This window comes from Aythya ferina, assembly GCF_964211825.1.
Source record: "Aythya ferina genome assembly, chromosome: 27".
Classification (NCBI taxonomy): Eukaryota; Metazoa; Chordata; class Aves; order Anseriformes; family Anatidae; genus Aythya; species Aythya ferina.
The window spans coordinates 4818000-4844941 of record NC_140310.1 but is presented as its reverse complement, the minus strand read 5'-3'; the positions used below and the strand labels follow the sequence as shown (position 1 = coordinate 4844941).

At 38.9% G+C, this 26942-nt stretch overlaps 1 protein-coding gene and 1 long non-coding RNA gene across 5 annotated transcripts in view; one reads left to right on the top strand and one right to left on the bottom strand.

Moving 5' to 3' along the window:
* LOC311424221 overlaps positions 1–26942 on the top strand; it is a 126155-nt gene that overhangs the window by 69845 nt on the left and 29368 nt on the right. The window contains exons 3-6 of one of the 4 annotated variants that reach the window (XR_014686018.1): positions 16960–17101; positions 18083–18234; positions 23948–24075; positions 26883–26936. This is a non-coding gene — a long non-coding RNA (uncharacterized lncRNA). Of the gene's footprint in view, positions 1–16959; positions 17102–18082; positions 18235–23947; positions 24086–24970; positions 26020–26882; positions 26937–26942 lie in introns of those variants that run through there. The other 3 variants (XR_014686019.1, XR_014686020.1, XR_014686017.1) reach the window with 3 other exon arrangements.
* UNC5D (unc-5 netrin receptor D) overlaps positions 1133–26942 on the bottom strand; it is a 323527-nt gene continuing 297717 nt past the window's right edge. The window contains exons 24-30 of the mRNA XM_084499193.1: positions 23164–23248; positions 18049–18217; positions 16179–16406; positions 14689–14838; positions 12298–12462; positions 10248–10426; positions 1133–9143 (exon numbers count right to left, since the gene is read on the bottom strand). Coding sequence (XP_084355319.1) covers positions 8939–9143; positions 10248–10426; positions 12298–12462; positions 14689–14838; positions 16179–16406; positions 18049–18217; positions 23164–23248 — 1181 coding nt within the window. The 3' untranslated portion in view covers positions 1133–8938. The remainder of the gene's footprint in view (positions 9144–10247; positions 10427–12297; positions 12463–14688; positions 14839–16178; positions 16407–18048; positions 18218–23163; positions 23249–26942) is intronic.

Genomic DNA, 26942 nt, shown 5'->3' with positions numbered 1-26942 from the left:
CCAGATTCTCTTTTTGTCAGGCTAATGTATTTGTAGATGATGCTTAATTGCATGTATTAATGTGACAGCCATACCTGGTGTGTAGATCAAAGCCATCCAGAAAAGAGCTTTATAACCATGCCTCGCAGAAAGTTGAAGGCTTTGTCCCTCCTTTTCCACCTAGTTTATATAAACATACCGTCTGGCTAGGGTGACTATGAGAAGGATTTTATGAGACAGTGAAGTAAGGCTGGCAGTAGCTGAATTATTAAAACTATTTAAGCTATTAAAAACAAAACAAAACTGAAACAGGGCCATAGTGGCATAATCCAAGGGCCCAGCACTGTTAGAGTCTTGTGCCTATGCTGGTGCAAGCAGATGTCTGTGTCTGCGAAGAGGATAAACACAGATGATGCCTGTATTCACTTGCCCCCTTCCCTGTCAGGTTGCAGAGTGCAGGTAAGAGTTACTTGGTGAGCAGAGGCTTGCTGACTGCAGGACTGGGCGCTCTGCTTGCTGACAAGGTATTGCCGGTCTTCTAACCAGGGATCTAAGAGTATCAGTTCATCTGTATAGGGAGGCTTAATCAAGACAATGAGTTATCATCTGCTGCATCTCAGTATAGGGTATTACAAATCAAAAGATTACATTTACATGGGAAATGGAAGAGAATTCATATTTTGTTTCCAGTGATACAGGATTCAAGGCACAGCCATTTGTTGAATGTAGCAAAGGAGCTATCTGTGTTTTAGAGGAAATCGTCAGCATATGCAGAGAGGTTTTGCATCTTACCTCTTGCACAAAGCAGAATAGATGTTTCCTCTGCAGTGCCAAGGACAAAGACATCCTTGTCCTGGATTAGAGCTTGTACGTATATGCAGACAAATAAACAAGGCAAGGCACTTCAGTGAAATAGTATAAAAGCAAGATGTTGTTCTTGAATTGGTTCACTGTTGTCACTAAAGGGTAAACTTCAGTTCTGGTCCCTTCCCTGTAGACTTGTAGTTTTTCTAGAAAATGGTGCCCACTACACAGTTTTCCAGCACAAACTCCCATACAAGGCTCACTATAAAACCAGTGAAGCATTGCAAAGCACTCATATCTCAACATCTTGTTTTATCACAGAAATTAATGTGCCACTCAGACAGTAATCTGAGATGTCAGTAAAAGACTCTTTATTCATAAATAACTGATATGCAGTAATTTAGGTCTGTACATTTATCTTCAAAAGGCTATAGCCATACAATTTTTGCAAACTCTACATAAAACATCCAAACTGTCCATTATTACATTTTCAGTACAATATAACACAGCTGTTTGGCATTACCAAATATATATATGTATATATATTTATATATGTACATGTGCTGAAAAAAGAAGCCAGTGCAGCCTTTTCCAAGGAGTCTTTCCCAAGTATTTTACTGTACAACATTCAGAATTTACATCGATAGAACAAGGCACAGAAAGTGTGGTATGAAGCCAAGGCCATGCTTCTCATTTAATGTTCTTCTAGCTCTCCTTCTTACTCCTTCAGCTTCATACTATAGAAAGCAATCAAACCTCTGCTCTTTTTTCAGTTCTAAACAAACCATGGGGAGAAGCGGGGGGAGGGAAGAATGCACAGTTGACTGAGCAAAAGTCAACGTTTCAGAACCTGTTCACTGTATAAATAGGGGAGCAGAAGAGAAAGTATGTCTCACTATGCAGGAATAGTGGTTTAATATTTATTTAGTGTGTGTGCGGTTTTAATATTTATTTATTGTGTGTGTGTGTTCAGGTTGAGGTTCCTCTCTCCCCATTTTGTCTAAAGGCTGGTCAAAAGTTTGGGAAGCTGGAAATGCAATGGAAATTTTCAGTTAGGTAGCTCTAGCCATGAAAAACACTGATTTAAGTCTCAACAGACTGACCAGCATTCAATTTTACTTCATTCGAATTAAAAAAGGTGTGCATTTAAAGTTTTTGTACCCATTTATAAACTGAGATCAGAGTTGGAGTGGGAATGAATTTGATTAAGAGGTGGGAGAAGGTGACTGCATTTCCCAAGTCACAAGGTATGTGGTGCCTGTTTGTTATTCCCAAATACATACCAGGAGTATGCCACCTCCCCAGTGAGGCACCTGTGTACTGCTTACCGATGCATTAGGAAACTGAGATTCAGTGATGGTAGCTGCTTTTTTGACTGAAAGTGGAAAGTACGCACGTAAAAATATTCCTCCCTCCCCTTCCAACTTCAGTGCACAAATGGGGGAAAACTGAAAGCACTGTTTGGGAAGATGCCATCATTGTTACATTAATTTTCCAAACTTCAGTAAGGGAAACACCAGGTCTTACAATTTTAAACTGAAAAAACAAAACTTCAGCCAGTTCTAAGTGAGGATTTGTTAGGAAACATTCTTGTTCTCTGTAGCAAATACGCTTGCTGTTAGATCCATGTCTTCCCCCTCCTGCTGTATCAGAAAAAACTTACACCAGGCTTGGTGCACAGCACCCTGAACTTCCTATTCTGCTACACTTTTCCTTTTGGGATTAGACAATAAGATTTATATACAGAGACCAGGTAACACGGGGGGTTGACATCTTCTTAAATCTGCAGAAGTACATTCTCAACCAAGGTTACCACACCAGGGGCAGACAAACTAAGTAGCTGCTGACAAAACCACAGTTCTACAGTAGGTGAGTGGCTAATTTCATTAGATTACAGTACACTACATTACAGATCAGGGATGGGTCATCTAATCTCCCTATCCCTTAACTAAATTTTCACAAGTGACTTCAGCTCTAGTTACCCTGTGACAGCAAGGCAAGAAGGCTACCCATTGAATCCTGGCTCACCTGGATTCCCTTGTAAAGCACAAACCAGTTATTCAATACAACTGAACAGCTTATTTAAATGCAGCTTTTGCAATAGCTTGAAAATTACAATACACCCCTTCCCACCCAAGCCCCAGACAAGAAACACTAGTAAAGTCTGTACTATTCACCTCTAATACAAAAAATATAGTGGCAAATTCCTAGACATGTATTTTATTTTTGGACAGAACAGTGAACAAGAATACTGATAGGTTTTTCTTGTGGCAATGAGTAGAACATCAGTTCTGTTTTCTGCATTGCGGGCACTGTTACTATCAAATGCTTCTCTAAGCAATTCTTTAATCTTAGAGCGGTTTCTTTATGTTTGTCCATGTTGGAAAGGAGATTTTTGCTACTGTTTGTTAGTGTTGGTAATGAGAGAGAAAAGCTAGACTGTGCGGTATTAGAAAATGATTCATGATCTTTCGCCAGTGGATTGAGGTTTGGTTGTTGTTGTTGTTGCTGTGGGTGTTGTGTGCCATGTACCTGCTGGTCGAGTTACTGTATTTATCCAGGAAACCTTTAAGTTCTAGGTATTTTTTAACTAGACAATCATTACCTATGCAGGAGAGGAGATATGTGCCATTTTACATGCTGCTGCAGAAACACCACCAGCCTCTCCTGAAGCAGGAATCGTGTCAAGGGAGTAATTTTACCAAGCATAGATCACAAACAAACATCCCATAGAAAACACTCTTCAGCAGGTTTAATGTGCAAAAGGTTCTCGGTGAATAATGTTAACCATCTCTACTACTGTGTAACAAGTATGAGAACTTCCTAGGTATAATCCTAATGAGTAAAACAAAGGCTAGAAAGACAAACCTTCAGATCATTCACAGTTGTTAAGGACTTAGATATAATTTCCTCTTTTCATTCAGTTAATTACCGTCCAAGACGTAACGCAGTCCTTTGCTTAAAAATAACTCTATGTTTTACAGGCTGAAACAGACTGAAAAAAATAATTCAAATCATGACAAGAAGTCCCCCAACAGTTTCTCACTTGTTTAGCTTCACTGTATACCTAAGCTACATTTTTTTCTAGTGGAAGATAATAGCTGGAGCCAATCAGTTACTGAATGTTTTAAAACTCTCTAACAGCTATGTCTTTCACCTTGAAAAAAAAAAAAAAAAAAAAAAAAACAACAAACAAACAAACAAAAAAACATAAACCAGAATGGACCTCTGGTATGAGGCCCACATAGTCCTACGAAGAGATCCCTGTTCCAGCCACTTAGGCTGAATTAGCTTCTCTCTTAACATGCTGAAAACAAGCTGTGCACAGGCCCATGGAGGAGGAGACCAGCTGCTGCCAGAGATAAAAATATTAACAAAAATAGTTCTTAGTATTTTAAGAGAGTTGTGTTGATATCTTTCCATCTATTACAAGAAGTCCAATAACATTTTTGTAGGAGTACATCGTGGCTTTATGGGACTTGCGCTGGTAAATGAGGTTAGAATTTAAATCTACAGAGCAGGGTTCTTTTCTTTGTGGCTTAAAGGATTTTAATGTAAACTAGTAAGACTGCAAAAGCAATGTTGTAAAAACTGTAAATTAGCTTTACGATGCTGCAGTCTGGCAAAGCTGTGAAGTGCACCATTTTAGTGACAAAATTGTAAGTCATTTAAAAAATGTAACTATTAGTCTTAAATGACTCACAGTACAGAAGTATCTGGAAGTGCTTCGGAAGATGAAAAAATACTCGAGCAGATTCTTTGGTGATGTAAAATCAACATGGCTATTTCACTGCATCAGGCTCAGGGCAGCTAGATGGAATCCGAAGCGTACAGCATTGCATTTCTCTTTCTTTTAATTTTTTGGTTTGTGAAAGACACTTTTTAAAGTTATATTTCAAACGTCATCGTTTATAAAATAGAGGAAAAGAATCGAGTTTGAATTTCTGGCCCCTAGTCCTACTTCAGATGCGCCTTTACATCTGGGTTTTGGATCAAATCACATACATACACACACATACAGATTTCCAAAAACAATCTTCGTAACATAGTTGTTAAAAATATGCTCTTAGAATTTTAAGACTGCTAATCCTTTCCAGCATATCTATTTGTACAGCATTTGCATACAAATTCTAAATTATCATTCTGTGAGAACACTGTATTGCAAAGCATCCTCAGAGCAGACTGTGGGGGAAAAAAGCTGACAGAATTTATCAGCTGCTTTTTACTGTGAAAAAGCAAAAGAAAACAACATTTAACATCTTTTACTTATAGTGTTTTGCTATTTGTTGTTAATGGTAGCAAAATCCATTTGTAGCTCATTTATATGGTAGCAGAAATATCCCCCCCATGTTATAATTTCTCTATCTCTAAAACTGGGACAGTGCGTGAAAAGGGGAGGAGAACAGGCACAAGCCTCTATAATTAAAAGTGCTAAGCTTTATTAATATCATCCCATGATGCTAACATAAAACAACAGAAAGGGAGCATCTGAAAACAGGCATATCTGTACCAGATACAGACGGTAATCAACAGATGCAAATTTCCCAGGAGTAGGAGAAAAGGGAAGAGAAAAAGACTGAGCCTATCTTTCCACCTCAAGTTATTGTCTGCTTACTGCTTACCATGAGCATTGTTATCACGGAGAACAAGGACTTTCTTTTTTACAGAAGATTTTCTGATTTGACATTCTCTGTCACCTCTGTCTGATCTTAAAGCTACGCAGTTTTTTCCTCACAGTTTTATTTTCTGGATGTTCAGGCAGCTGAATCCACTCTGATGATGTATTAGCTTGAGTCATTTGCACAGTAAAGTCACTTACTGTGTTCTCAGGAGTCCCACACTCTCTCACAGGCATTTCTTGTGGCTTTATGCTATAGCAAGATCTTCATCCTCTGTGATTGATACTGAATGTGGGAACAGTGAGAAATGGAGGAAATGAAAGAATTGAGTGATTTAGCCTGCATTCTTGTTGAATAGCAGACAGGTCATTGGTCACTCCATCTCCAAAAAGATACATAACTAGAGATGATACAGACAATAACAAGGATGTTCAGGGAAACAATAGACCAAGATTTTTCAGCCTAGAAAAGAGAGTGAGGGGAAACGAAGTCTGTAAGATAATGAATAATGTGGGCAAGGTGATTTGGTAACAGTTACTCAGTATTCCTTATTACAGGGAACCAGGGAGGCCCAGTGCAAGTGCTAGGCAGCAAGTGGTAAACAAAGGAAAGCTTGGAGAGGAAAGGAAAGGATGTTTTAAAAAAAAGCAAAACGGGATTGTGGCACTTGTGGCTAAATGGGTGTTTTGTCTGATGTACTATGGCATTTCTTAGAAGACTCAGGTGTCCATCTCAGTAAACTCACATTAGCCGTGTAGGCCAGCCGCCTAGTTACTGTTTCAAATTCTTTTCCCGGGGGATAAAGGTACGAAAGTATTATGGCATTTCTAGTCCAGTTAAACACTACCAGGGCATCAAACAGTAATAGGTTAGAAGTTAGTGTTCTTGGTTTAAGTTCACAAAAGGAAGGTCAGCAACAAAGAAGCTGCTTTGGTGTAACTGAACAAAAACCAGGAAACGAAACCTAAGGGGAAGCAGGAATGCTCCATTGAGCACTGCAAAATTAAAATCTTACCTCAGGCCCCAAGCTGAACAGCTACTTCTCTGGCATTGTAAGACACTTCAACATCTCTTCCTGTTCAGTACATTAACTCGGACACTAGACGTTGTTGGCTCTGACTTGGATTTTGGTGCACAGCCCAGATCCCTCCTGTCTGCAGCCCTTTCAGGGGTGCTTTGGGGCTCTGGCCACCTCCCGGTTCCTCTCCCTCAGCCGTACTCAGCGGTCAGCAGCAGCGCTGGGTGTCGCTGTACAGGGAGGATTTTCAAACCTACCCAAGTCTTGACTGTAAACACTATGCACTTCCTGAGAAAGGCTTTAAGGTCTAAGCTCCACATAGCAGCTCATTTGACCCTACACATTGTGAAACAGGAGAAGGCAACACACACAGCTCCTCAGAACAGCACGACTGTCTTACGGCCTGTGCAGGGTAGTATTTAGGTCTTTGTTGTAGGAGCTAACCTAAGCTAGCTTGAAAAAGCAGCAACCAAATTAAAACTGCATCTTGAGGAGACGCTGAGAACAAATTAACTGCTGGAGAGTGACTGTAGCAGGTTTCCCAGACAACGACAGCTCACCAGAACTCCATTGCTTTCTGTAGATGCCATTCCCTATTTTTTTTATTCATGACATTTTGTCCAATGAAAAACAGGTTTCTGAGGAGGAGGAATGGAAGTCACTCGAAATATAACTCAAACACAGACAGTACCATGTGCTGCTGAAAAAAGTGACAGCTTGCTGCCAAATAAGCTGGTATTTTTGTCTTGGTCTTAAATATGCCTGCAGCCATTATGATTTCCCACCGCAAACAGGAACTCTGATGTCAGACTAAATGAAATACTAAAGTGCAAAAAATGTTTGGGGAAGTCTACGTATTTGTAAGTCTAAGGCTATTCCAGCCTGCTGAGCTGGGAAAGCAATGAAATTTGCAATTTCAGATCAACAAGAATAAGCAAAGTCTCACATCAAGAGCTGTTGATTGCACTTTTCAGAACTGGCATCCTGGATAAAGAAATAGTTTCAGCTGATTATAGATTTGCACACTGAGTACCCACCCTGTGGCTTGTTGTGCTGGTCTCAGCCAAATATGAGGTTTTAAAAACAAAACAAAAAAAAAAAAAACAACAGAAATCGCATTTTCAATTTCTTACTTTTCCATAAAGCTCCTCAGGTCTTGTTCATGTTCATGCTTTGTACTGATTGTGCTCCTGTCACCAAAGCTGAGAGCCTTGGGCCAGAGCTAACAAGCACCTTGGCTAATTTTCAAAAATATGAGTGAAAATACTGGTTAAATTTGGTTTGGTACTAGTTCTACTAGGACACTCACTCACAGTGACAGCTGTTTTTTTTTGGTTCAGTTAAAGTAATAAATTATTTTTGTGTGAGGTGGATAAAAAATGAAGAGAATTCACTAGTTAAATTCTGGTTTTGGTGATAAATGCAATATGTTTTTAACTCTACCAAGCATAACATAGCCAGCTTTATGTTCTACAAAATTTGCAAACTGTACAATGAAACTGAGCCAATTTTTGGCAGTACTATGTGGGGTTTATCCTTTCAATCTGAAACTAAACCAAAATTAAGCTGTACTGATTGAATTCACCTTTGCTTTTTAACTTAGCTTCCACTCCCCCCCCCCCCCCGAAGTGTAAACTTGCTAAAGTAGGGCTGGCAATCTCCTGAATTTTATTTGGTTATTTAAATCTACCCCCAAAGAAACATTTTTGACTGAGTGAAAATTTCTCCCACGTACTCGCGAACACTAATTCCACAGAGAACGGCCTTGTTCAGTTGCTTTGTTAAGGGAATAAGCAGGAAGACTGCAGCAAAGGTACGTGCAGTGGGGGACTGACTTTTTTTTTTTTTTTAATTTGAATGTAGTTTGAAATCAATTAAGTAGTTAATATCAATTAAGTAGTTGTAAGATCTCTTAATTCCTCAAATGTCTGAACAGGATAAGACCAGATTTTCAGTTTTCCTGTAGCTCAGTTACAGCAAATACAAAGTGACTACAAGATGCTAGGAAATGACATTTTAAATCCGCTCTTTAAGTGTGTTAAGTTGGAAACGCAGGACAAAGGGGACTCAAGGCCCCAAGAAGAAAACCTTTAAACCAGGATTAACCTCTAATGGCTCTAAATATTCACCATCATGTTTGCTGGTAATTACTAGGCATTATACTCTCCTTTAGCATCACTGTTTCCTTAAATACATCATGTCATAATATTTACCTTGTACGGCTCTGTATATCACTCCTTCCTGCCCCGGGCAATGATAGATGTGTAGTTTTGTTTTTGAATTTGTTATATGAATCTTAAATGAGAGAGGACTGTAGCACAGGGAGAGCTTGTGTTTTCCTTATTACCGAGATGATTTTTAATAGGGCTTCTTCTGCTCCTCCAGCTGAAAACTGCATTGTGGAAATGAGCATCTGCTTCCTTACAGTGTGCAGAAACCCTTATTTCCTCCCTGCCAAAGAGATTCTCTAGTGTAAAAGTCAAAGCTGGCCATCGGTTCTTGAATGGAAAAGAAGGGACTAAAGTCCATTTTGTCTGCTGTAGTTGAAGTCAGGCTCCTCAATCTCAGTTTCTGTTATGTCTGAGATTTTGGAGTGTGTCCTTCCTATTTCTTCCAGTGCACAAGCAAGGGAGTCAAGGTCTCCATCATGTTGATGTCGGGCTTCCCAGAGGTCCAGAATGACAGCAGATGGACTGCGTTGTGTAGCGAAATAGGAGAGATTCCTGAAAGGGGGTTGGGAGATGAAGCAAAAGGATTAGGAGAACTGTACAGTGTAACACTATGAAAATGTTCACTGAAAAGGGAAGTGCTCTGTGTTGTGCCTGTGGAAGTACAAAACAAACAAACAAACAAAAAACAGCAGGAAACCTTCAGCAAGGTCTAATTAGATGAGTGCAGGGAATCCTCCAAAGGACACACACTGGTGCTTTTATTCTTTAATTGTTACTTGCTCAATTTAGCAGAGGTAGAATGAACACAGGATCCGTTCTTGTGAGGTACGTAAATGCTGGCCAGCACTTACCATCCTGTGTATTGATTTAGAAACCAAGTCAGTTCTGGAGAGTGTCATCATCTGGACAGCAAGCTTAGTAAAAATTTGTCAGGGAGAGAAATTGTGTGATTTAAGTTGATGCTTGCAATTCCATGAAGTTAAACCGTATATTTTCATTTGTAAATTTAGATTTATTATGGTGTAGTTTTTAGAACTTTGCGGGAGTGATATTGGCAAAGAATTTAGTAAAACAAAGTGATTATCTTTAACGCATTATTCTAAAGCTCCTTCTATTGACTGGCCTTGGACTTAATCATCCAAACAAATAAATGACCTTTATGCTCACAAGCATAAATGTTATTTATAGCACAGAATAGTATTACTCCTAACTGTGGAGCACAATTTCCTTTGAAATATGCCCTTTCCTTAAAGAAAATCTTCAAAACATTTAATTTGGTTTGGAATAGAACATAGCAGATAGAAGGCAAGACAGCAGGCTGTATGATTCTTTGAGAGAACACGTGCCAAAATCTTCTTGAGTCTTGTACTTTACCAAGACCTCAGTCTTGTGGGTGTACCAACTGAGTTTAGAAGCTAATGTCAGGTGGGATGGGACACCTGGGTTTATTCAGAGGAGAAAACAGTTCCTGTTTTCAGTAGCCAGTCATATAGATAAGAAAGTTACAATTAATCCTTGAGAGTAAGAAAGGTGATTACCATTTACACATCTTTAATACCAGCAAGCAAGCAAACAAACAAAACCCATAACATAATAGCAGGAAATCATTCTTAGTGCATATGTAAATGTTCACCTTTCAAAATTGCCTTCCATTACCTGCTGATGCTGTTTTTTTGTGCTAACATCTGCCAGTCTTTGCCTTTGGCGTTGGGTGTGTCAAATGTTGCGCAGATTCTTTGTCTGATGGAGTAGGGGATTTTGAATGCTTTTGCGCCCATCTGTGCAGGGAAGTTGCTGTCATCATGTGCAAAGAAAGTGATGCTTTCTCTTTCACTCTACACAGAATAGAAAAACAAAGCAGTTAGCACAGCATCAGGCTTTGTGCCTACCTTCAGGTCTGTAGGTGGCTCTCTTTAGCACGGTAACAGAGTAACATCAAGAGTCCTACCATGTACTCCTGTTTACCAATGGGGACTGAGACAAGATTTTTGCACAGCCTCATCAGAAGGAGAATAACTGTGAGTGCAGACAGTTCTTTTCTGTATTCTTTCTGCCGCCTTGTTATGCAGGATCAACCTGCAGTGAGTTTAGCTACAGGTACCTGTTGGTGCATCACATCCACTTTTGGAGGAAGAAAGCATCAAATCTGAGTCTATGATTCCATCTACAGTTTGTGGAAGTGACAACAGAAAATGAAATAGCTAGGAGGTTTTTTTCTGATCTGTGAAGGAACTTCTATAGCACATCACAACCACCTATGTCTAAAAACATTTTAAATAGCGTCATTTTCCTTCCACAAGTTTCCTATTTTTGGGTAACAGATGAAGTCCAAGAGAGCAGTGACTGGGAGGTAAATGCCACAAAAGGATATGTCTGCCTAAATCTTTAATAGCTTAAACCTAAAATGCAGATAAAAATCTCCCATTTGTGATTTTTTAAAAGCAGCTAAATTCTGTAAGTACCTCAGTTCTTCCACATTAAAGATCTCTATGGAATCCAGGTCCTTTTTGTAGATCCGTCCCTTTCTTTTCCTACGAAATTATACCAGCCTTGTGTAATGGAGTCACATTTCCATGCATTATTCGTTTCAGAGCAATGCAGCATAAATATTAAATAACAATGATGCTATAGTCTCTTCATATAACATTTATGACACATCCCAAAAGTCATCCATGCAAAGTAATAGCAGTGCTATAGATATATCACGTTGTCTGACTGTTTAAATTAAATATGCAGAACAATAGTAGGTTTTCATACCCTGCACATGTGAGATAAGCTACTGCTACCTGGTTAGTTCAGGGAATTCTAAAGCAACGAACAATTCAAGTATTCAGTTGTTATTTATATATTTATCTTATAGTCAAATTATCCTCACTTTTCCTTCACTTTTTGAGATAGTCACGAGAAAGCCTTCCGTATTAGCAAATCTGTTTGAGGACAGAATTGTTAGATGCTCTGGGGACTTGTGGATAGATAGGTCCCTTACAAGAAAAAAAAAAAAAAAAAAAAAAGGTCACAGATATTTATAAGGACAGAAAGTACTGAGATGTTTGGAGAAGGACAGACATTTTTTATGAAACTTCTACAAAGAACTGGCAAATGCTCGGACATTCAGAAACTGTTTTTATACTGAATGACATTTGTGGTTTTCTTATTTAGTTGCCACATTCTTTGCATAGTGCATTTAGCACATGAACATAAATCTTTAATACAGAAGTATCTGGATACTTTTTAAACATTAATCAATCAAGATGCTTAATAATCTAAAAAAGGTAGCTGAAGTTCTCACTGCTGTAGGACTCATTACCAGCTTGCTCAGTGCACCATTGCTTTCTTTAACATGTGAGCAAAGCTGCAGTCCTCGAAAGACATTCTGTGTGTACAAAAACTCCCCAGTGGCCCGGCAGCATCCAGGCAATCCATCCATTTTCAACTCTCAGTGCTCTGCAAGATGCTCAAAAACTTTCTGCAAGAAAACTATTACTACTGACTCAAATATAGATGATTTTTAGTGTTGTAAAATCTCTGTAAGTACATCGTTTGATTTCTACTGGAAATAGAAACTAATGCTTTGTAGGGTTGTTACAGCTTTGAACAGGCCATGAGAAAACAGACTGAGGTAGAAAGGGCAAAAATGGGGAGGGATTGTGGCTCACACTGCTCAACAACTTGAAAAAACCACCACAGAACAGAGAGAACACTTTACCTCTAGAATGGATGTCTGGATCTGTAGGATTTGCTCGTGCCCCTTGACTTGTCGGACGCAGATCTTGCAGGACAGCTGTGTCGTGGCAGGAGTGTAGCGCTCCAGAGAAAAGGCACAGTGCAGCGGCTTCTGGTTGCTGCACCACACCCGGGAGAACGGCACTTCCTGCGACAGAAAGCATCCCCCGAGAACGGGGAGAAACTCCTTCAGTTTGGTTCTCCCTTTGTAATTAAGTTCTTAGCAGACAGAATGTAAATCATCTCACAGCTAGAGTGACACTGGATCCTCCAAGAGGCACAAGACGCCAGGCAAACAGCTGCTTTCAACACCTGAAGGTGCCCGTCTGCCTTCCTAACATGCTTGTTGCAGCCTCTTCCTGCTCTACCACCCCAGCAGTTTTTAAGGGTTCCCCCTACTGACTTGTGAACATGGTGGGAAGGCTGCCAAGCACTCAGCATCTGCTCCTGCAGGATGGCCAGGACAAACAATGCACTAGAGGAATTCTGACTGCCACCTCCTATTAACTGCTTCGATGCCGCATTTTTATGCGATGGTTTATTCATCTGTTCAAGCCTTGAAACAGGATCTTTGCTAATTTGAGAAAATATTAACATAAAACTTTCCTCATCATAGTGTCTGACAATGGTTTCATTTGGTGGACTAAACAGACGATAACTGAACAGGCCCATCTCAGTTGTTCTAGGCAAGCAAAACTCTTAAAGCCAGTTTGTTCTTGAAGTGCTGGCTTGTAGGAGAGAAAATGATTAAACACTGGAAGAAACCCCATAAAGAAATGGGTTCTTTATATATAAACAGTCTGGAACCAAATCACAGCTGTCAACAGACTTGGGACATTTCACAAAACATTGCCCTGAGAAGGAAATACAAAGTCAGTGCAAGTCATTCTGCATTTCTGCTAGAGACAATTACTGCCTTTCTCAGCTGTCCAAGCCATTCAAACTATACCCAATTATAAAATGCAAATATTTATTTGGCTTCAGTACCAGTATTGTGTCAGACCCCTCTGTCAGCAGAGGTTTTGCACATGCTTCTTTTTAACGCTGAGTTCCTGCTGAGAGACTGGGTCGTGCCTGCTGTGATCAAAATCTCCAGCAGGTTCGGAGCCCTCCTTAGAGCAAACACAGCACATAAGCATTCTTCCACAGATTATGGATCCCTCATCTGACTTTTTAGTTTTTGGTTTTATCTTGAAGCAATAAATTGAACAGCTACTTTGGACCATGCCACTTGCATTAGATGTAGCAAAGCAAGGCAACATGTAAAGATTACTACAGATCAATTTGCACTGGCTATCACGACTTGTTTTAATAGCACCCTGTAGTTTAATTTGACTGAAAACTCTAGACTATTACTTGCCAACAGAGAACAAAAATGCCTGAGTTAAGTATACTGTAAACAATGCATTTATTCCTAGAAGATGTACACAGCCTTAGGAAGAGTGCTAGGTATTTGATCTACTAGTGGGGCATCCTAATACTGATTGGTTTATCTTTTAAACTCTAAATAAGTGAACAGACTAAACAAAACACTTAAAAGCAAGTTGTTCTTCACATGAAGCTGAGAATGAAGTTGTTTCTTTAATTTCTTAAATTGCATCGTGAATTATCCTCATGTTCTCGTAGATAAAGGAATTTAGATACAGATCACTATCATTTTCAGAGTCCATTATACTCATACTTTGGAGAATATGGCAATACATTAAAAGCAATTTTTTTTGGCTAAAATACTCTATGACAGACAACTGTCTCTCTATATGCTTCTGGGAAAGGGAGATTACGTAGTCTGATTAAGTTCTGTATTTTAAAAGACCAGCTCGCTCTATTTGCCAGCACATTGCTTATAATTTCCAGTAACCAATACATTTAGAAATCTTTTGTTTTGATTTATACTTTCCTGTCTTCAACAGCCTCTCTAATTAATGTCTTACAGGAAAAATAATTTGCTCTTAATCATTTCTACGAATATGCATGCCATAATTTGAACTCGTGACATTTAAATGCTGACATATATCCTCTCCTTTTCAGACGTATATTCATAGCAGTATAGAAATTGGAATGACAAAGACATCAAAAATAGTGATAAATTTTAACATGAGTATAGGCTTTCCATTGGAGGTAATTGAAACAGGTAAAAGTACAAGCTTGCTTTCTTCAAAATGAAAAATTTAAAGCATTCTGCTACATATGAAATGTTTCATTCTGTATTTGTCAAAATCATAACGCAAACACATTTTTTCTTGTATCCTTGAGATTAAAACCTCACCTTTCAAAAACAAAGGGGAGACAGTTGTCTTACTTGTGTTATGTCTATACCAGTGCAAATTCCTACTGTCTCTGTATTACAATGTCAACAAATAAAATTAGCAAGTACCTGACATGCAGTAAATGGTTTGATTCTCCAAAGGAATGGAGGGATATCAAGGACAGATATCTGAAGACTGAAGGTATTCCCTTTGAAATGCAAAAGTTTTGGTTCCTCCAGTAACTGTCCTCCTTGGAGTCTTTCATCCAAAACCACTTCCTGCAATGGCAGAGGAGAAAAAAACATTTTTAAAGTGTTAGAAACAAATACCAACTCTAATGAAAATTCACCTTTCTGAAAGGTGCCTAGTTCATAAGGTTTGTATTAACTGAATGTACAAGTCAAAGTTAATCTCTTGTGTTCAATAAATAACTGAAGAAGAAATTTGGGCCTTCGAATTTCAGGCAGACTCATCCAGGAAAATACTCCTAGCCCACGAATCGTGTAAGTATTAATAAAGGGTATAATTACAAAGCTATTGTAAATCTTTAACAATCCTTTCAGTGGCTTTGCTTTTATTAGAAGCACATAGACATTAGTGTGCGCACCATTAAGATTCATGTTTCTATTCTGTACAATAGGAAGAGGAAGTAAAAAGTCATCTGTCACAACTGTCTTCATTTCAGCTCTGAAAAGAAAATCATTTTGTTAAAGGTTCTGAGTTCACCATCTAAAAGCCAGTGAATTTCTTTGTTTTGTCTTGGCATGCCGTGTAGGAAAGTCACACAGAATCCCGAAATGGTTGAGGTTGGAAGGCACCTCTGGGTATCACCTGGTCCAACCCCCTGCCAAGCAGGGTCACCCCCAACACGGTGCACAGGATGGCATCTGGGCAGGTTTTGAATAACTCCTGAGGAGACTCAATGGGCAATATGCATCAGTGCTCTGTCACTCGTACCATGAAGAAGTGTTTTCTTACATTCAACTGGAACTTGAGACAATTTTTTGTTTGATTGCTTGTTTTGTTTTTGGAAGGGGAAATGCACAATTATAATTTAGTTCTTGAAGGAAAAGAAAATCTTGCTCAGATTGTAAAAAGGAGAGGAAACCCTGAAGTGACTAATGACAACGTAAGGGTAATAACTGTGATAAATTCTATACATCAAATGATAATGACTTACTTACATTTTCTCTTTGGATTGGAGTAGCACTTAGCTGCAGATGCAAGCAGGCTCTGCCTGTGCTCATGTGGCCAAGGCACTGAGCCCAGCCTAACACTCTGCTTCCCAGCTGGAACTTTGTGCTGCGTTAACCATGGCTGTGATTTCTGGTTAGTCTAGAATGTAGGCAGAGCAGGTTTGCATCTGCCTGGCAGAAAATGAGTGGACAGTTTGGCAGTCCTAAAGCTCCTAAACTGACAAGTGAAACAACACTGCAGAGAAATTAAAGGATTTGCACTAAGTCATGCAGCAGTGGCATAAAAAATAACTGTTCTTGTTCTTATTCATTTTGAATTCTGGACTGTTGCTGTAGCCTATGGACTATCCCCAGGAATAAAGGCATGTTAGTATTCTATGAAAAAATAATTAAAACCAAAATATCGAAATGAAATAATTTACCTGAAATGAACAAGGTGTGTTATCCATACAATATACTCTCAAATTGTAATCCAGAGAATTGCAAGACAGGCAGCCAAAAACCGCTACTTTCAGCTGTCGGACGGCAGAGTCAGAGATGGGTTCTCCAATAAGTGCATAAGTTCCAAAGCTGTTTAAGAGAATGTGACAGGCATAAGGATCCAACAGGCAGTAGCAAGAAGTAGTTTCCTCTTCCACAGACATCACTTCCTGCAAAATGAAATTCAGGTAAAAAAAAAAATTTAATAGGCCTTGACAATAGAAGTCATGACATCATTTATTTATATTTATTCAACTGCAATGTAAAGTGCTCCTCAGCGCCAGCATGCACATTCTTAACTGGTGTTGACCTCAGGGAACAGGAGAAGGTAGACTACCTATATGAGTAAACAGTCTCCATTTAGCCCCGAGTCAACAATAGGAACTCTGTGCAGAATTCAGTGTGTACAGCTTACATGTATAATAATAATGATGATGCATAAGAAATTTTAGCATTTTTTTTCAAGTGTTATTGACTTTCTGGCTAATTTTTTCATGATGTCGAGGTAAGAAATTACCTTGAAGATTAAAGTCAATAAGCAAACCTTGAACGATAGTAGGTATTTGACATCCTTCAGAACATCCATTACAGTTATGTTTACCTCAATCAAAAAACTACCTTTCCCATTCTTTTGTATTTCACACTTAGTTCTGCATTACAGCATCATTAGATGAGGTATTTGAGCAGTCTACAGTCTGGTTTTACACTCCTCATTATTTCCAGGGTGCTTGTAACTGACACTGTTGGAGCTGACAGAGCATTGAGTGAACTTAAGTAGGAAAATGAAGCTGAATTTGAAATGGTTTAAACAAGAGCAACAAGCAGCATGGTGGTTTAGAGGAGGAAAAGGACAGAGTGAGTTCAGGTATGCGTGAATGTTTAACTACTGTTTCTTTCCTTGCAATGCTAGGAATCAAACAGTTCCATCACTAGCAGTGCAATAAAGTGTGATCAATGATGGATTTGTGTCTTGATACTGGGTACCATGGTTCTAATACCATGTACAGTGAGCATCTTAGCTGGGAAATTCTGCTCCTTTTATCCTGTGTGTACCTGCCTAGCAAGCAGTTTTGGTCAAAGATGGCCAATGGGCTTAAAAAAATGCAGATGAGCAGACAGAGATGATCAAATGCCCATGTCGTGAATACACAACGCTTAATTTCCTCAATAAATCAGTATATAAGAAAAATATATTTGAACTAAAAAAGCAGAGCATTTCAGTTAACATACATACACTAATCCTTCAGAGGTGATGAGCACAGGGTGATCACCAAATGCCCATTAAAATGACATGTACAAAGAGACGTTTTTAAATCAGGAGGATCCTTCTAGGTTAAAAGAAAACAAACAAAACCCACCACCAACAAAAACATTGAACTTGAACTGTATATTTTTAAGCAGTGCCATAACTTTCTTTATGTCATGATAAATTCTTGCTTGGATATCATGTTCTGTTCAGACTTAGGCTTCTTTGAGAGCTATAAAACATCCAAACAGTGTTTTCAAGAGCAAATGGTTACTGGCTCTGTTATTAAGTGATCTGAGAAAATGAATACTTTCTTGTGTAACATGGGCTAGATCATAAAATTGACCCTTTTCTGCACATTTTAGTACAGCACTTGAACAGAGTTCAGCTACTTCTGAACAAAATGCAAAATCCTCTTACTTTTGAAAAGAAAAAAGATGATTTCTTTGAAACACCCAATTATTCTGTCCCTTGAATCATCTTTGACCAGTTCCTGCCTGATTAAGAGTAATCATGTTTCCATTGTTAGTGTAACCTTTTAAGTGGGAGCGGAAGTCCGAACTCACCTCCCATTTTCCTTGCTGTGTCCTTTTTTTCAAGTGAATACTCCAGTGCTCTGAATTTACTTCTGCGCAATGTGGGATAGTCAAGGCAAATGGAGTGCTGACAGACACATCTGAGGGGCCACAGGTTACTTCTGGTCCTAGAAGAACATCTGTGCCTTCTGGCTGTAGGCTGGCGTGTGGAGGAAAGTAAGACCATCTTTAGGATCTTTTAAATAATGTGGGAAAATGTATTTATAGTAATGGCAATATAAAAAATTTAAAACATTTTAGTGAAAAATCTAAGTGCTTCATTCATCTGGTACAGAAAAGATAGAGCAAGCCAACTACAACGCTCATTTTCACATAGAATTGGAGGCAGGAGATGAAACAAAACTATTAAGCCACATCTACTGAAATCATTGGCTGGTCAGTTTAGGATTCTGGTCTTTAAAATACATTTCAATTTGTTTAAACCAAATGAAACACTAAAATTACTCTATGCAAGTAAGCCTTGTTTTATGCACCAGCTGGTAATATTGCCATCTAATTCTGCCTGCAAAGAATGTCATCTACGATATTTTCACAGTAGTGAAGATAAAACAAATTATGGTTTAAAAGCACAGCCTCATGAATTTTTCCAGACTGAGCTTGATCTCCCTGCTTTGAAAACACATTCATATTCTACTAAATGAACAAGATAGGTAACTTACAGTAGACACCACTGAATAGAAATGTTGGTTCTAAATTAGAAGTCAGCAAAGTAAGATATCTGCACGTGGTCTCCCTTCCAGTCAGTACTTGCATTGCCATGTCACAAGCTAACAAGCCCACAGAGCTGTGCAATAGCAGCATGGCAACGAACCAACCCTCCCGTACTGCCTATGCTGAGTGCACTCCTACATTTCTATACCTTTAATTTCTGAGTTCGTCTGCAAGATGAGACACAACATTAACAATGCAAGTTTTGCTTTTTTTTTTTTTCAAGTATCATAATTGCTCCCTAAGCCTCAGTGCTTCTAAGCATTTGTAGGATTATTAGGGCAAAAGAAACAAAATAAAGCACAAACAGACTCAACCATAGCTGCCCTTTTTCTCTTCAAGCCATGAGTGTGCATAAGAGCAGAGAGGAGAGGGCAAAGTAGGATGCACAAAGCAGCCAACGCTTGCAGGCCGTGGTGCAGCAAAGCATCTAAGCACCAGCAGCAGCCTTAGTGCTATTAGCAACGCATGGGAATGTGTGTTGTGTTGAACTAACGTCAGAATGACTATTCCAAGCACAGTTCAAGCAAAAATACTTGCTTATGCAATGGCAAACAATTTTTCACAACTCCCTCATTGCTAGGAAAACACCGATTCTGGAAAAAAATAACGTCACTTAACAACCACTGCTACCCTTTGCAAATGGTATTTCAATTCCTTAAAAATAAAACCTTCCAGCAGTTCCCCCAAATCACCTCTTTCCAGATGGTTTAAGAAACCATCCACAGTTGTTCACAAAGAAAAAAATGTCTCAGAAAAACCCTCAAGCCAACTTTCATACAGATTTCTTTTTCAGTAAGTTATTCTGGTCTTATGCTTTCTCTCTGCTGTACCTCAGCAAAGGCTGGTGCCTTCACGTCCTTAGCTCTGCTCTGCTGCAGCTGCAGGAAGGGGTAACAAAAGCAGATTGCCAGTGAGCAAGTCAGCCCTTAGTTAGTTGGTGCTGCTCTCTCACACAACAGGCAGTGCTTTGCCAAGTGGCTGCTGGTGACAAACGCTTAAAACACAAAGGCAAGATTGGAGTAGGGAGGGTAGGAGAAGAATTCTGCTGAAGTTACTCCCAGTACAAAGTTTGACAATCCTCAATAACAGGAGCAAAATACAGGTTACCTTGTTTTCAGCCTCACACCACCTTATTTACTGCTGGAGGATGTGACTCCAGAGTTTTATTTCTGCTGTTACTCATCATTCCCATCAAAAATAGCTCAGATTTTTCAAGCTTCAAGAATGACACAAAACTCCGCAGGTATTCCCTCCTTGGTGGGGAGAATGTGTGTGTGTGATAACAGTGGCCTAGGGGCTGTGAGTCATTTCATGCACATTCCTCCCCGCAGACTGGCTGAGTTTTGGCTGAATGGCCCTAGCGAGAAGATCTCCTGGCCAGCAGTGCTGGGACCTGCACGTCCCAATCCTGTTACCTGAGTGACACTTCTGTAACTGCAGCGAACCACCGGCTGGCAGCACATCCCTGCAGCCCGTGCAGAACTGCAGTGACGCAGCTTGAGGTGTTCTGCTTCGAGGCACAAGTAGCAGACAGCTTCCCCTGGCCCAGCACAGCTCTGCTCTGGCTTTCCAGCTTAAGAACAAAGTCAGAATTATGCAAGGAGGCGAGAGACATTTCCCTCTAATTCTCGCTTGGGCCAGAATCAATAACTTTGTTGTTTTTTTTGCAGACATCAATAGCCTGGACTTTCTGCCAACATCAAAGCATGTGTACGGTGGTTGGAGGTTTAGTTTGGCTGTTTTTCTCCGTAAGGAGTCCTTTGGTGGTCTTTAGCAACTTCCAGCTGCCAGAAGCACTCTTTGTAGCAAAACTCAATAACCCTGAGATTTTTTGGTTTGGTGTCTTTTTGGAGGGACAATCAGCTCCATCACTGGTTTGCTAAGTTTTTAAACTTAAAAATTTTGAAACTTTTGTCTTCTGTTTAGGATACAAAGGCTTTTTCATGCCACAGAGGACATTATCAATTTACAGCAAAACCAGCTGATAACCTCATGACCAGAACTGTAGTGCACAGATTGTATTTTCCCCCCCTGTAACAGAGAATTCAAAGTTGCTCTATCAGTTCCTCCAGCAATTTCTGTTCCTATAATTATGTCTTTCATGTATATCTCACACCAACCTACCTTAATAGCTAAATGAAGATTAGAGTAAGAGTGACAGCTACCCACTTCCTAAACAATTTAAACCCGAACAATATGATCCTTGTTGTCTCCAGGCGCATTTTATGGTGACCTCAAATACTTGCAACACAGAATTTCATTCTTGTATGCGTCTACTGATCTGGTTAACTTCTGTATTAAATTAAACCTCACTGAATGTAATTTGATGTGGACAAGACTTCATTCAGAACCTACAAGAAGACCTACTGCGTTTTTAATGGCCATACATCTTCAGCTTGTGAAGTAAAGAACAGCTTTCCTCGCCTCCTTCTCTAAGCCACTATTTTACCCTTCCTCCACCTCCGAGCACTGTGCCTGTCCAGGTGAACAATCCTCTCTACATTTTAGGGGTAACTGAAGAGAGACTGTATGACTGTTGAGCAATTCTGCAATGTGGCTTGGTACTCCTTCCTGTCATCCTGGATCCCACATACAAATCAGGTACTAAGTCCAAACCGATGGCATTTCCTCCCACCATCAGAACACAGAAGCCCACGGGCAATAAAAGAGAGCCCTTGCTCCTTGCACATCAGTACGATCTGCAGCTGTTAGAGAAGTCTGTTTTATCATACTCAGTGCAGATAGGCAAAAGATACATCACTGTTGCCTCAACTATGTCAAGAGAAATAACAATATTTTAATGCAAAACATAAACGAACGTTTGCCTTTGTCTTATTTTATAGAAATTCACTTTAAAAAAGAAGGAAAGAAAAACCTTTCTACGGTAATTTAAAGTTTGGTTTGCAACCTATGTTTCTGCCCACAAAAAAAAAAAAAAAAAAAAAAAAAAAAGGAAACAGTAGGCAAAATCTGCTGCTTGTATTTAATTAACCTATTTTAACTCACTTCTGCAGAACCCGTGCAGATAAAACAGCTGTTTTTTTTTTCCTCCTTCCTTCCTTCCTTTTACATATCTTAATCTTTCACTGAAAATGATCAAAAACCCATAGCAGCAGATGGGGATGGAATATTGAAGTTTTCACAAAGGAGTTCAGATATCAGAGGGAAAAAAAATCAAAACAGATTTCAGATAAATTTTTCGAAAATATTTCCAGGCTTTAAAATTTATAGGCAGCTCTGTATCTTTCAGTTCATGTTTTTCAATTTTCGTTCTTAAAATTTACCTCCTAAAAAAAAAAACACCACAAGATAAAAAGAATTGTCTTACCAAGGAAAAAAACAACTTTGCATCTAAAAATGAAGAACACGTTCAACCAATCTTGACAGTTCAACAATAAGGCCAGCTTTTCGTAAGTTCTACTTTTCTTCTGAATCAGGATAGCAATATAGTGAGATGCTACACTTAGACTAAACAAGCTGTCATCCTTTCCTGAATTACACTTAATTACGTACCAATTTGGTAATTTTACCCTCTGGGAGCATTTGATCAGCTTCTAGCTGAAACCTGGTGAACCAGCCAAGCAAACTAAACTTGGGTTACACTGATGTGTGGTGCTGGCAGGCTCAAACAAACAAGAGGGTTCAGAGCACTTTCGATTATTTGTAATCTATGTTGTGCAAAATTAAACCCGCTAGGACATAAGCAGTCTATGGGACTAGTGACCAAAAAGCTGTTAAAATAATGCGTTTCTGTAACTGTGCTTATTCCTAAAATTAACGGGGAAGGTCCACTGTAAACCAAGTGACTTTGGGCCAAATTCCATTGGCCTTCTAATGTGGAATGAAGGCAACTGAACCAGGTACAGAGGAACTAATGAACACATCCACCTGTGTGGTCGACTGCAGAATTTAAAGCCATAGATCTTAACGGAGCATCTAGTTTTAAAAGCATCTAGAAGTCACCTAGGTTTCTTCTGTATGACAGACAGCTAGAAGTCAGCTAAGTTTCTTTTGTATGGCAGACATTTGCCACATACACGAAGCACCAATATAAAAAAGCAACGACCTGCATTTTTTTAAAAAGCTGTTTCTTCTTTTTATCGAAGTCTGTGAGGTATCCCATCCCATCCTTCAGCAGCATTCGCATACTATTTCACAGAAAAAGCACGCAAAGATCATTTTTCTGTCATTTATATAGACACATGTGTATTGTGTATATAGTCATTTATATACCATTATGTCCCAGCAGTGCTGTAACACCAGCAACACTGAAGACATTCTATTCCTTTAAACAGCATAGACAAGAAATCCATGAAATGAGCCAGTTCCACAGATTTCGCATGTATTAAAGCGTTTCTTTCACATACTTCATACCTGGACTCCCTTTGATTGATGGCAAGGTAAATTTCCCATGAACTCTCTTCAGGAATTGCTCCATGTGGTATCAGCAGACTGACTCCTGCAACAGAGCAAAGGCAGCACTTATCTTTTGGAAAGACACTGGATGGAAGGACCCCAAAACTGGCCTCTGATTTACAGCATCTAGAAAGGCCACCTACTAGAGCTAAGAGAGTGCCTCTGAAAGAGTGGTTCTGACTGCAGCATTGTCAGATGAAGGGAAAAATACATTATTAATATGATCTATCCATGGATCTTATTATCCATGGATCCATTATTAACATTTTACTGTCTTACAGCTGGGAGTCATACAGTCTTGTGCCTAAAAACCTCTTGCCCAGACAGAGCTTTTAAAAAGTGGACTTGGGTTGGTTTGTGTCACTGAATAAGGCGGGATTCATTGTCTACATTTGACTGACTTCATCCCTGGGTATGGGCAGACTCTGTCTGCTTCACCACTTAGATAAAAAGGAATGATTTATGGAAACAAAAGGGACCACAAAGTCTTTCCATGAGGCTGCCATACAGTGCTGTGTAATCCCTGTCATTTTGATTTCCTTAACCTATATTGTAAAGTGTTTGTATCCATTACATCTACTGCATTTCATCCACGGTAGATCTAAACCTAAATATAGTCCCAGTCTCAAAGGGTTGAACAAGTCTTTGGTCTATTAACAGTCTTCAGAGTAATTTTGTTCCTATACCAAATGTTTTTATGTCATTGATATCAGGACCTACTCGTTTTTTTTTCCCCTGACAGATTTCCAGGAGGTATATTTCAGGGATGAAGGTGCTGTTCAGAATTCTCAGAAGCCACTCAAAGGTGTGCACAGTACATAGCAAGGCCATGAAGCCCAGCCCTGCAGTTCACACAATCCTCTGCAGCAAGTACTTTGAAGTAATTTTTGTACTTTTTATGTTAGGTAACAGATAAGAGACCATAGAGTGCAGTTTTTCTCTTTAATGTATCTTCTTGTTTATGATAAAAAATGAACCGGGTGTATTGGGAATGGGGAAAACCTCCCAGTTCTTTCATCAGAAGCAGCAATGCTAGAGTACAAAAACATTCAATTAGCTAATTATAATTTCAATGGGAAAAACAGGCTTCTTTTAATTCCAGTACTGATGCAGCCAAGGCAGCACACTTTTCAGCCAAGATACGCTGTACAGTCAAGCAGACCAAAACTCCTTACAAATCAAAGTTATTTGTGTTTCAAATACATGAACATTTTCAGTAACAACACTGGTAATTGTTAGGTGCCCTTAGTTGTGCTGAGAGTGAGGTTCACATTCTCCTTCCTTGCAGTGAAATGTATGACTATGATCTCAGTATGACTCTTACAGAGATTCAGCTGTTGTTACATTTGTTTGAAGCCTTGCTTTTAAAAACTTCTTCCATAGTGTTTTGCCATCATTAAGTGGCAAGCATTTTCTCATTGAAATCTGGAATCAATGCAGGTATTTCACATCATTTGAACAGGGGAGAGGTTAATTCTCCTATGAGGCTGATAAAACCCACAAAAAATTGGGATTTTATCTAAATTCCTTTTCAAGAATTCTCAATTCAGAATTCCAATTCTCATTGCGAAGTAATCAGAAATGTTAAAAGTACCAGGGACTGTGCAGCTTCTCAAGTAACCCTAGGCTGTGGATAAATGAATTTTAATCAGTTTGTAACAGTAAGCTTTACTTAAACCAAATTTAAAATGCACTCTCGGCTTACAGAGCTTAGAGACAGAATGAAATTATCTCAGTCTCACCTCAGTGACCTATTATCTTGCAGACCAAAAGGAACCACATACTGAGACTGAATATATCTAGCTATCTGCATGATCAAAAGGCAAGTTTCACTTCATAGAGGAAAACTTAATAGACTGTCTAGTAGCTTCATGCGCGGGGACCCAGAAGATCCCCTTCAAGACAGAACATGTATCTTTGATTAAGGAAAGGGGACAAAAAACACCAAAAAACTGTTACCCTGCCAGGCTTTTATCTGATGCAGCAACAGAACAATCTCCTCTACATTCTCTATTTAATTTTACTTTTCCTATATATATTATTTTTAATAAATTCCTTAGTGGTACACATCCTGTCATTTGCATAGCTCCATGTTTACATGGCTTGGTTTGAACTTTTCTTGAAAGTTCTTTGTGCTTTTGAGATAAATCTGTTACTTCTAGGATTACAAGGCATTTCCTAATGGAGAAAAAAACGAACCAAATTAAGCTTTTGGTTTATATACAAAATAGCTAGTGATTCAAAGGGTTATGATTTTACTTTTGATTCACTAATACGAATTAGAAATTAACAAGGATGCTTTCTACTGGGCGGCAGTGAAATGAAACCATTGCACAGCACACTCAGTACGAGAAGGCTGCATTTCAAATGCTCTGAATATGTCATACATGCAGAACCTCAGCTGAGCTGCAACACAATTGGCCTATAATTTACAACTGACAAATTTGATCTTACATAAAAATAGGGAAAAGGAAGTACATGTAGATCAAATATGCATTTAAATAATCTAATTGATGGGACTATCATTACTTTAAGTAGCAGCATAAATGAAGGACTTCCTCGTTCATGACTTAGTGCCTGTGGCTTTGTAATATTCATTCCTGAACATAAAGAAGTCTGTGGAGAAATGTATTCATTCTATATGTCGTGCATGATTGTGCACTAAATATTATATCCCTGAGTTACATACTTCTATAAATCATCTCTAAATACAGACCGCATTTCTTATGCTAACCTTTAAAATACTGATTTTCTGAAACATGAAGGATAAGGCTCCAAGCACTCAGTTTAACTAGTGAAGAGCCAAGCCTGGACACACTAACCAAATGCCATCAAAGCTGAGTTTAAAGGAAACCTTGAAAAAAGATCAAAAGAGTTGAAAAGATAACCTGTTAGCATGCTGCTGGAAAATGATCTTAACATCCTTCAGTAGATTCTAATTTGTTGTCCTATGTTTTCATCTAATTCGCTGAAATTCATCTAATTAAATGTTAAATTAAATTTAACATTAAAATGTTAAATTAATCTAATTTAACAAACACTGTAAGTCTAAAATTCTGTCTCACAGAACTCTGAAGTCACAAAAAATCTCTATCTACTTAAACAATGCAAATTGAGCATTTTTACTGCAATGGTTCAGTGCATAGCCCAACCTTGAAATGGCAGCTGACTTTGAAGTGCCCTACTACAGAACTTTGTCAAGCTATTAAGCTAAAAGAAAGAGAAAACCAGAAAGCCAGAAGTAAATGCTAATAAAAGCCACACTAGAGTTTTCATTGAGAGTGGAAGCTATTCTCCAGAGATGTCTCATTTGTTATATGCTGCAGACTGCAATAATATAACGAAGTCTGACAGTGTTAACGCAGTCAGATGCTGATGCATTTAGACTCTGCTTTGAATATGACCCCATTATCTAAGATCCTGATCCAATATCGACCTCCTTCCTGGTGAGTGCTTCATTTGGATCAAGATCCAAATAAGCAACAGCTTTGATTAATATGACTTACATGCTGAAGACATCAAGAGAGGCAGTAATCTGTAGCAGTTCAAATAGGTATAATACCTTTTTACTCTCATCCCAAGCATTGTTCTTATCATAGTCATCTCCAGTGTGGGCAACATGCTATAATTCCCAAAATTTGTGTTAAGGAAGACCCTACTTTTTTATTTATTCATAGAATAAATGAATAAAACACTGCATCAGGCAAAGTGAGTTTCATCTAAAATTATGGACATGG